Raw genomic sequence first — 12,450 nt, forward strand, 5'->3', positions numbered from 1 at the left:
AATTATTTTATTACCATCATAATTTTTCTTTTAGTCTTTCTTGAGGTCCCCTCTTCAACAACAGAAGATTACCCTAGAAGTATATTTTATAGTTCTTACAATGCGCCGTAAACATTGAGGCATGTCGTTTTTGAACAGTAGATTATGTGTCACCCTCAATAGTTCATTGTGAAGAACTGGCGGTCAAGATGAATACTCCTATGCCATATGGGAAGTTGATGGGAGAACGGTTCACATCAACTATCTGTTTGATAAAGTGGCAGTCCAGATCATGCCTAGTTTATTACGTTCAAAAAAAGAGATGATGTGTAGTTTATTGTTCATGAAGTACAGTGCACTATGAAATACTTTCCTTTCGCAAAGAGATAATGTGTAGTTTATTGTTAAAAAAAAGAGATGATGTATCATGTGTAGCTTATTACTGCTTTGTTGCAAGGAGTGTTAAGATGGAGGGAGAGACAATTCGATAATGCATTGATAATAGAAGGTGATTCACTTAATGTTGTTTATTGATGCAATAAGATGTCCAGCCATTGTGGAGGCTTTGTGCTATGTGGTTGCAGATTATGGATATAATGTCGCAATTGTCATTAAGTTTTCACCATATTTAGAGGGATGCTAACGATATCGTTGATGATTTGGCTAAAATGGGTACTGCTTTCGATTATTTGATTATTTCTGAGGGTTGTTTATTATTATTGAGATGTAATGTGTAATCAATCAATAAAAATTTATACTCTTGTCAAAATAAATAAATATTTTCCTTTCTCAAGAGGCTTCCAAATTATTATTGGAAATATAAAAACAATGTGGATATTGGTGCAAATAAATTTATGTTTACATATAAATTTTCTATTCCTCACCAGTTCACACTTGCACAGAGAAGTTACACATAAATTTTCTATTCCTTAATAGTTCACACTTGCATAGAGAAGTTTCATGACAATTGAAACTTCACATCAAACAAAACTACTATTTAGGATGTAGTATAACTGTTCATCTAACAAAGATCATAAGTGGTAATAGTAATATAAGAATGATCAACTGTTGCAGTCTCAAGAAAAGAGGCTTTCTTGATTCCAGAAATAAAAAAGAGAGGCTTTGGACTCTTTAGAAAATTCATGCTTATGCATAGCCTTCTTGATTGAGTTTCCACAATCAAGGCTTTATTATTACTTTTAGTTGGTGACATTTGGAGATAAATGCTCATATTTTGGGAAAGGGCTAATGAATATTGAATTAATTTACATGCAAACATGGACTCAAGCATAGTCTTGATGAGTCCCAACTCAAAAAAAACTAACTGAAAGCATAAAGGCTTCACATCATCTATGTATTTATCATAACCATAAACTTATTAAGCTCCTGAATTATCATGTCTTAAAAGTTCCAAAATTATTTTCCAAAGAATCCCCTAATTAAATGCTTCTCTAAAGGGAGTTTAGTGAATCTCTTAAACAACTAATATATTAGAATTGTGGAGCAAGGCATTTTCATGAGTGCATCATTTGAGAAGAGAATGCCCACACTCTCTAGAGGCTATGAAACCTGAATCGCACTACAATGGCTGCATAATTCCTTGCAAGCATACTCCTCTACTGGCTCCAAGCTTCTCCATTGGTCCTCAGAGGCTGATGTGTCGAAAGTATGGACCACAGACATGCATCCATGGTCCCTATCTGGCAGCCGATAACCGGCGAGGAAGTACAAGTGGGTCCCAATGGGTGCCATGGTCACATAAATCCTTTCACTTTGTTGAATGGGTTCACTAGCCAAGGGGCTTGATATAGGAGAAGACAAATACTCTAGTTGAGAGCCATCTACCATGTTCCATATGTTGAGATTTCCATCATAAGCTTCAATATGTCCCTTCCATTCATTTAGGCAATCACCAGAGCTGAAGAGTCGGGATCCGACGGCCACGATCTGATTTGGAGGTACATCTAATTGCCACATGTTAGCTATCAATTCCCAGACTCCACGAGTGGGGTCGAAGACCTCCACTGAGCTCCTATCAGTGTCAGAGGGAAGAGGAGACATATCGCCTCCCCTCTCGGTGAAGCCTCCAACCACATGGACCCTACCCTGCCATGTCACCCCGACGCACTTGTACCGAAGAGTGCTCATGCTAGGAAGTGGGGTCCATACATCAAGCCCAGGATCGTACACCTCAGCAGTCGAGACCCCACGTGCTCCTTTCAGGCTAGACTGGCCCCCTGCCACATAGATCCTCCCATCGCTGACTGTGCATGCAAAATCAAACCTTGGAGTGCCAAGTGGTGCGCATCGAGACCACTCCAGTGTTTGAGCATTGTGGCAGTACACAGCCGAGCGCACCGCAACATCTACCTCTCCTACATCATCATCCTTACGGCAGAGTCTGCCACCGATAAAGTATACCACAGGGGCCACGGCGACCATGGCGAAGTCCCTAAGGACATGTCCCTCAAGGAGGTCGGGGATGGGGCCCACATTGTGCCATGAGTTGTCTAACGGGTGGTAAGCCTCGACCCAATTACCAATTTCATCATATGGTCCGGGGTTCGGGTTGTAGAACGAAGCATAGATCCTATAGCCAGAGGTGTTACTGTTACTACCTGGCGACGATGAGGTGGCCATGGTAGCATGCGAAGGTCGTAGAGAGGAAAGGGATCCCATGGTGATGGTGGTGGTGGTGGTGCTCCTAGTATTAGTGATATTGGAAAGGGGAGCTAAGTGAGTATTTGAGGTGGGGATATATAGAGCATGGGGGATGCTTCACATTGGGTGATAATGTATTTATTTTATGCATTGTCTTCATCGAATGTATGGTTTAGGGAAGAGTAATGCTGCATTTGGGAGAGGATACCTAGAATCGCCTTGGAATTTTCTCCATGAGGGATGGTGTACAAGGGATAATCCCAAGGGTTTGGTGGATGGTTACTATGGCCTTTGTTCGTCTAGGCCATGACGAATTCTTGTATTTATTCACAATGGGATCTGCTCTTTTTAATTAGAAGTCGTCTTTTACATTGTCTCCCTCTCCTTGCTCCTTTTTTTTTAAGTAGTTAAGTCAAGCTTTATTTCTTTTCATTTTTTCAAGGAGTGGGGTCACCTTTCACCTTCAATTGAATGAAAAGGCAAGAATATTAATCTCTAGAATGAAATGATAAATAAAATGTCATAGGGTTAAACTAAGAACGCGAAATCCTTTATTGAGTAATGGCTATTTGTCTTTTTTATATTACGAGATTTCATTTCTCTCCTTTTAAGGGGTGCAGTTGGCATATGGATGCATCCGTAGCAGTAGAGGTAAGGTGCGCTTTCAAATTTTATCGTGGTATATAATTTTGATGTAAAATGTTCTTAGGATTATCTTAAAATTTTTTTTTATATCTAATTATAAAATTTTAAATTTAAAAAATAGTTAAAATCAAATAGATCAATAAATATATGAAAATCTTGAAAATAGACAAGGTAGATAATATGTTGTAAAATGCACTACTTCTGAGACTTAAAATCTTTTTATTTTTCATGGTCATACAGAAATGATCAATCAAAAGGTTTTTCAAAGCTAAAACTACCTTGTCCAAATGATTTTTGAGGTGCATCTGTAGTTCTACATTATAAGGTTGCATCCTTATATAAACTTTTTACCCTTTTAAGTTCTATAGCAAAAGTATAGAAAGAGACCATTTACTTTTAATTCAAGAGGTCATAATCATTCATGTCTGTCGATTTCAAATCAGTTGGTTATGAGCATGTCATTGACTAGATTCGAAGTTAAAAAAAAAAAAAATCTTGAACTTTGTATGACTCCCAAATCATCCAATTTGACATCTAATGAATAGTAGCAATTGTGACTTCCTTGCAATAAAAATAAATAGTCTCATAATGTACAATCTACATAAAACCTCTTTCACCTTTCCACCTTCGGAATCATATCACATCATATGCTATTCTGCACTAAACAAGCACCTTTAAATCCTTTATTGATATTATTTTACATCCTAATTTCCTCAAAACGCCCAATGATAACTTTTCTAGAAATGCAAAAAATATATCACGAAAGGAGTAAAAGTAGGGCTCCTCTAGACGCCACCAAAATATGTTTTCAGCTGCATTTTATGTGATGGCGACTCTGTGGTTAAGTTGCTCATTTGCGTGCCACCTCAAAACCACATTTACGTGTGGATGCAGTCAAAAACAGAGTGGGGTTTTGTATGAGGCGTCACTCTTAAACCATCAAAAGTGCACCTCTAAATCTTGCTAAAAGATACATTGCCGGTGCCCGGAACCCTTATAATAGCCTAAATTTATTTTCAGATATAATTATAAAATTTAAATATTTTAAAAATAGTTTAGATGAAGCAGATTTATAAACACTTAAAATTTTTTAAAAATAGATGGTCTAGATTGTTATGAGAAGCACTATCTTGATGATTTGAAATCTTTTTTTGTTCTTTTTTCATATGTATATATCTTGATGTCCAGATGATCAATTGTAGTTTTTTTCGACACCCGAATAACCTTTTGGACAGATTTTTAGGATGCACCTTGCTTCTATAATATAAGGTTGAAACTTCAAATAAACTTTCCTCTAAAAAAAAATATTGGTATCTTGCGAATGAGATGAGATACCACAGATACTGGATTTCATCCTACATGCAAAACATCTCATTTTTTCTCAAATGCTAAACAGACATTGACCAAAGTGTAAGTTGCAACCAAACCTGGGCTTAGTCTTTGTTCTAGAATAAGATTGGCACGTCCTTAGCATCAAGACGGTCTTGTGTCTTTGGTTTCAAAATTTAAGTTGAACTAACAAAATTTGTGAAATACGATTCGATCCCCAAATTTTCTTCCTCAAACATTTTTTTTTGTGAATTGTATAATTTATCTTTATGTGCAAAGAGATCACAATCACCTCTAGCCACTAGATCAATGTTCCCAAAATCAAATCGGAACAGTTAACCGGATGCGAGCTCGGAAGCGGTTTAACTGGCCTAACTGGTACCGGCCGATTCAACCATTCTAACCGGTCAAGTCTCCGGTGCTTAAAAAAGTGTTACAAAACTAAAAAAATAAAATAAAAACAAATCTAATAAAATATAAAAAAGTATATTTTAAGAACTATTAAACAAAGTACATCCAAATGAAGTTGAAAATTAATGAAAAAAATGCATTTTAAATAATCAATTTGTACCTAGAGTATTTTTCAAATTTTTTAAAATAAGATGGAAAAATATAAAAATAAGTATTAATGACCAAAATAATTGCCATTGTTTTCCATAATGACAAAAAACATTAAAAAATATATTACAAACAAAATCAATTATTTTTGGGATTTTTTATATTTTTATATTTTTTTTAAATACCCGATCGGTCACCAAAATCAGAATTGGCCGCTGGCCGGTTCCGATCGAACCGAGCGGTTACCAGTTAGATTGCCCAATTTTTCTAATAGTGAATTAGATATAAAACCAAAGAGCTTGGGCGTGTCAAAGAGCTAGAAACTGTTTCTTTTTACACTGTAGGCCTTGTCAATGGCACACACTTTCAACCCCAATTTCGCATGCAACATCTGTAAATAATTACAACCACATTGTACCAAAAGAAAATTGGTCCAATAGTATAATTTTCCAATCTTATTATTATTATTTTTTTGACAAATGTTACTAAATTTATTGATCCAAAAGAGGTTACAACTAGTTTACATCATCAATAACCAAAAGAGATGACAAGAGCACCCCTCTCTTAGCAAGAGAGTCAACCCAAGAGTTGGCTTCCCTATAGACATGTTGGAATGTAACCACTAACCCTTCTGTCAAATCAAGTATCTCGCACCACAAAGGCTTTATGGACCATGGCACAACTAGCATCTTCGTGCACCAATTAATTACATTCACAGAATCGCCCTCCACCACACAAGAGACACCATTACTTCTGGCCTTAAGAGCTTCAACCCTTGTAAAAGGACTGCTATCTCTACGTGATTGGCAGTAGCATAACCCAAGGGTCCTGAGAAGCCAAAAGTAACATCCCCAGATGAGCCTCTCATAATACCCCTAATCCGTAATCCCTGCTTCTCCCAGATTACCAAAAGAATTGCCATTAAAGTTTAGTTTAAAGGAATCCTCTGTTCAACAGCTTATTCTTAATGACCTTCATATTGATAATAGTGTGGAGATTCACCAAAACATCTATATTGTGGAGATTCACCAAAACATCTACTTGTGAGATACCTCAACAATCTTTAGTTACGCTCAGCCAACTCCAAATAGAATGAGAAATGTTGTTGATGACCCTTTCTAATAACAAGGTAGACCCCTCGAAAACTCTCATATTTCGCTCTTTCCACAGTTCCCATAGCACTACTCCTCTTACCACTTTCCAAATAATGCCACCAACACTTGACAAGCAATGACAGGTTAAGTGAGATACATTTTCAGGTAGCATTGCACTAATCCCCAAACGTTTGAAAAAGACATTCCATACCAAGGTATTCAAAGAGCAATAAACAAATAAGTGAGAGCAAGATTCTCCATCACTTTTGCATAACAAACATACATTTGGCAGAATTTTATGACCCTTATTAAGGTTATCAACTGTAAGCACTTTCTCTTATACAACCAACCAAATAAAGACTTGTACTTTGTGTGGTATTGGCCACTTCCAAATTGGAGCTATTAGGGGCATCGACGACCTCCATCTATCATGAAACATGATAGAATTTACTGATTTAACTGTGAATTGACCATCCATTTCAGCATCCCAAATAACTATATCATTCATTCTTCTTGAGAAGTACAAATCCTGAAGTTCTTTCAACAAATCAGCATAATTGTGCAGAAGTCTATCTTCCATTATATTATATGGAAACTGTAAATTCCAAGTCACTTGATTGCTCACAATATCAAAGACTTCAGCCACCTTTGTCTTAGGATTTACCACCTTCTCAAAAAGTTCAAGGTAAGAAAATTTTAGCACAATGTCTCCAATCCACTTATGATGCTAAAAGGACACCTCATATCCCATATCAGCCCACTATCTAACATTCCTTGATACAAGAAATTTGCAAAGAAAAATATCCTTCCAAAAAATAGATCTGTTAGAGCTACCTCTTCCCCTTCCAACCCAGAAACTAAACCAATCTACACCATACTTAGTACTAAGGACAAGATCCCATAGCTACTCCTTAAACTTACTCCTCCACCACCACTTACAAAGTAAAGCATCATTCATAAGAGAAATTTTTCTAATGCCCAAACAACCTTCTCTTTTAGGTATAGAAAGTCTATCCTATCTTAGGAGGTGATAATTTTTTCCCTCTCCAAATGAACCCCAAAGGAAATTACACATCATCTGCTCCCATTTTTTTAACCACTCTCCTAGGCATTTTCAGCACTAACATATGATAGATAGGTAACTTAGACAAACATGATCGTAGTAGAATCACTCTCCCTCTCAACAAAAATTTGGGCTTCCATGGATCCAACTTCTTTTGCATCCTTTGAATTACCTGGTCCCAAACCGAGACAAGTAACCTATAGTTCGAGACAGGAAGACCTAAATAAATGATAGGAAAATGATCAACCTTACAGCCCAAAAGGCTTGCCAAGTCTTCCACCACCAATTCGCTACAATGAACCCCAATCAAAGAAGTTTTTTCAAAATTCACTTTCAACCCCAATGCTACCTCACAACATCTTAAAAATCTTCCAATATTATTAATTTGGTCCACTTCCACTTTACAAAAAATCAGAGTGTCATCCGCATATTGTAAATGTGAAACACAATGACCACTTCCCGTTACCTGGAAGCCAGTAAAAAGTCCAACAATCTCAATATTTTTTATTATCTTACTAAAACATTCTGCATAGATAGTGAACAAAAAAAGAGCCAAAGGATCTCCCTATCTCAAACCTCTAGAAGCACAAAAATAACCTTTCAGACTTCCATCAATCAACACTGAAAAATGGGTTGTAGAGACACATCCAAAAATCCAACTCTCCCATTTAGCCCCAAAACCCATACCTTTCATTATTTCTATGAGAATCCCCCATTCCACTCATTCATAAGCCCTCTCCATATCTAGCTTTAATATTACTCCCTGTTCTTCACTCTCAGCTCTTAAATGTATACATTCTTGAGCAACTCGAACACTATATATAATCAACCTATTCGTAATGAAGGATGATTGCGGGTCAGAAATAGTTAAAGGCAACACTACTTTTAATCGCTCAGCCAAGACCTGTGCTACTATTTTATATAAGTTTGTTAGCAAAGATATCGGTACAATGTCTGAAACTTTCAGTCGCCAAATTTTTTGGAATTAAAGCAATATAAGTTGAATTAATCTCTTTGAAGAATTCTCCAGTTACCAAAAACTCCCTCATTATAAGTAACAACTCCTCACCAATTAAATGCCAAAATCTCTAAAAGAAATGAATAGGAAACCCATTAGGACCCGGGGTTTATCCCCAAGAAGTGAGAATACTGCAAACTTTAGCTCCTCCAAAGATTCTAAATTATTAGCCATCTCCGAGGTTAACTTTTTAAAAGGTATTCTATCCATTCTGGGAGTAAAACAAACTTCAGACGTAAAATCTTTTTCAAAGTGATGAATTATTGCTTTGTCAATCCCTATCCAATCCTCGTCCTCAACACCAAGAATATAAATTCTCGAGATATCATTCTGTCTCTTACGAGCACTAATAATAGCATGGAAAAACTTGGTGTTAAGATCACCCTCTCTAAGTCAATTCATTCGTGATCGTTTTATTCTAATCATAAAAGTGTGTCATTCGAGATTCTAACTCATAGCTAAATCTTGAAGGAATACTTTAGTGAAATATGTTACCATATTAATGTTTTTCAAGGAGTGTTTTCCCAAGGCCGTTCTTTACTGTGTCGTTTGTATAAGGCCGAGGCCCTAAATTATCAAAGTAGGGTGCAACTTCAAATAGTACCAAAATATGTTGTTTTAGTATCATAAATCTTTATAATGGCCTGAAAATTTATTTTCATCTCTTATTATAAAATTTATAGTTAAAAAAAGTGTCGATCGAACAGATCTACGAACACTTAAAAATCTTAAAAATTGATGGTCTAGATAATACATTACAAAATATACTATTTTCAAGACTTGAAATCTATTTTTTCTCATGTCCATATATCTTGTGTCACTCGTCTCCACCAAAAATATCTTAAAAATCCAACCCCATCCAAAACTTTCAATAATTACTGAGGTAAGTATTATCTTCTCTGCTATTTTAATTTGTTATTTTTTTACTTTTCACTTTTAATTATTTAATTTTTTGCATATTTTAAGAAAAATAGTTAGAATTTTTAAGATTTTTAATTTCTATAAGGCAGAATCTATCGCTGGCACTGTTAGTAGATCTTGGAATGGATTAGATCTGTAAGATTTATGATAATTCTAAGTCTATAATTGAGCGATCCCCACTTCTCTATCGATCTACAAATTTTAACTCATTTTTCAAGAATTTTGGTTGATCTCACATCAAAGATTGGCGCATATTCAGATGTAAACAATTTGGTGCTCACCATGGAGCTCTCAAGCTGTAAATCCGCCTATTTAGACCATAAAAAGTTTATTGTAAATTATCCAGTAGTATTTTCCAATCAAAACATAAAATACAAAGGCCACAAATTGCCAAAAAAAAGTCCCCATAATTTGATTCGGGATTGACTGTTGTTGTGCGAGTCAGACTGATTCACGCAAAGCCGCATCGACATGCACGACACGAGTCTTTACAACTCGCGTTGTACGGCCAATGCTGGAAAATTTTTCGACAACTCTTTTTCCCTTGGTTTTGGTTTTTTGTGCCTTTAGGTTTTATTGTTTCTATTTTCGAATAACATAAACAGGCCAGAAAAAAAATAAAAAATAAATTGTTTTTAGAAAGAGAGAATAGATAGATATGCCAGATTAAATCCTTGCTTATCCTTATTTGCTTAGATTAGGCTTTAGATCTTTATCTATTTTGCTCATCCTTATCTGATTAGATTAGGTTTTAGATCTTCATTTATATTTGTTTATCATTATCTGATTACAGTAGGTTTTTAGATCTTTATCTTTTCTGCATTATCTTTATCCTGTGCATCTTATATTGGGTTGTGTTGCATCTCATATTAGGTTTTGTTGCATAGTGCTTGCCTTATCACAACCCTTTTCCACCCATCCTTGTGTGTTGTTTTTAAACACCCTTATCACACATATTTTTCACTTATCAAAGAAAATTTAAATGAGTTTTCGACATTGACGTCATGTGCGCACCTAGTTTTGTTGAGGAATGGTTAAGAGCAGTGTTTAAAAAAACGTCGAGACGAACCGGACTCGCCCGGTTCGACTCGGGAATCGACAGTAGGCATCTCAAATCGCTCAAAAAACCAGGAATTGCCCTTCTAGAAAGAATCGGGTGATTTTGTATAGTGATTCACTGATTCACTGTACGGAATCGGCGAGTCCCGTGAAGAACACGGGCTGCACAGTGTTCTTCACGGGATTCTTCAAAATTTGTCATTTTTTTTATCATTTTTCTTTTTTTTTTGGCATGTGATCTAATATGCTGGCTTTACACAGCTTTATTCAGGTTTTTCACGGATTAAATGGTTGAGAAATTTTGTGTTTTTGGATCACGAAAGTTGCATTTTTAGAGTTTCCGCCTTTCCTTGTGTTTCATGCCAAATAGGGCATGAATCTGTCAAAATTTGTAGGCATTTTTATCGTAAAGTTGTTCATCAAAACCTTCTGTTATGAATTTGTGATAATCGTTGAGAAAAACAGAGTTATTTGGAGATTGAAGGCTCCGGTTTACAAAACCAGGTAAGAAGTTTGGATTTTTTTTTTTTGCCGCCATATAATTAATTTCACTGCATATTTTGAAGTTAATGAGTTCAATTTGTAGGGTTTTTAATCTTTATTGTGTCCATTATGATTTAACATATTCAATTTTATGTAATTTGGTCAATTACAGCATGAATTTTTAGATGAACACAGAGATGTCAGTGGAAAAAAATTTCTGCTGTCTTTTTTTTTTTTTTTCCACCTTTCGATTTTTTGTTCACAATATATTAGAAATAATGTGTTAGATTTCTAGCATTTTTAATCGTTATAGTGTTGTTTATAATTAGATGTATTCAATTTGATCTGATTTATTCAAATTGAGCTTCATTTTTTAGATTCAATGATTGTTTGTGAATAAAAGAACTGTGTTTTTGTTTTTTGCTCAATTTAATCAATTTGATTTGATTTATTGATGATAATGTGTTCAAAATTTAGGGTTTTGATTCCTTATATTGTTGTTTATCAGAAAATATACTCAATTGGATGTAATTTATTCACTTAGAGGTGGATTTTTGAGTTAAAATGGCTCATGTATAATGGCTTTGTGAAGAACATAATTTTTTTTTCTATTTTTATTTTTTTTTTATTTTTTTGTAATCCATGATCAATTTTTTTGTAATACATGATCAAATTTTTTGTAATCCATGATCGAACTTTTTGTTTTTTTTTTTTTTTTGTTTTTGTAACCCATGATAGAATTTTTTGTAATCAATGATTAAATTTTTTGTAATCCATGATCGAAATGTTTGTTTTTTTTTTTTGTAATTCATGATCGAATTTTTTTTTTTTGTTTTTTTTGTAACCCATGATAGAGTTTTTTGTAATCCATGATCGAAATTTTTGTAATCCATGATCAAATTATTTTTTTCTTTCTTTGTAATCCATGATCAAATTTTTTGTTTTTTCTGTTTTTGTAATCCATGATCGAATATGTAATCCACGATCGAATTTTTTGTAATCCATGATCGAATTTTTTGTAATCCATGATTGAATTTTTTGAAAATTTGTGATTTTTTTATGTAATCCATGATCGAATTTTTTGAAAATTTGTCATTTTTTTGTTTTAATAGATGATTGAATTTTTTGAAAATTTGTGATTTTTTTTTTTTAATCCATAATCGATTTTTTTGAAAATTTGTGATTTTTTTTGTTTAATCCATGATCAATTTTTTTGAAAATTTGTGATTTTTTTTTTTTAATCCATGATCGAATTTTTTTTTGTAATCAATGATCGAATATTTTGAAAATTTGTTTTTTTTTTTTTAATCCATGATCGAATTTTTTTTTTGTAATCCATGATCGAATTTTTTGAAAATTTGCTGTACTTTTTTTTTATTTTTTTTTATCCACGATCGAATTTTTTAAAAAATGATGATTTTCTGAAAAGATGTGAAAATCGTGATAAGGTTTTGATTATCATGATGTATTAAACCCAATTTTTTATTTTTATTGTTTGAGTTTGCTGTACTTTCTTTTTTTACCATAATCGAATTTTTTGAAAAATGATGATTTTTCAAAAAGATGTGAAATCGTGACAAGGTTTTAATTATCATGAGGTATTAAACCATATTTTAAATTTTTATTGTTAAAGTTTTTGT

The 12,450-nt window shown here is 34.2% G+C and overlaps 1 protein-coding gene across 1 annotated transcript; it reads right to left on the bottom strand.

Moving 5' to 3' along the window:
- Nucleotides 1–1,110: 1,110 nt before the first annotated feature.
- LOC18431550 (F-box/kelch-repeat protein SKIP30) lies at nt 1,111–2,694 on the bottom strand. Its single transcript, XM_006841672.2, has one exon. The coding sequence runs from the start codon at nt 2,656–2,658 to the stop codon at nt 1,540–1,542; it is 1,119 nt and encodes a 372-aa protein (XP_006841735.2). The 5' UTR covers nt 2,659–2,694; the 3' UTR covers nt 1,111–1,539.
- Nucleotides 2,695–12,450: the final 9,756 nt, after the last annotated feature.

Source organism: Amborella trichopoda, chromosome 2, assembly GCF_054954075.1.
Source record: "Amborella trichopoda isolate Santa Cruz 75 chromosome 2, AtrichopodaSantaCruz75HAP2 v2.0, whole genome shotgun sequence".
In the NCBI taxonomy this organism is placed as follows: Eukaryota; Viridiplantae; Streptophyta; class Magnoliopsida; order Amborellales; family Amborellaceae; genus Amborella; species Amborella trichopoda.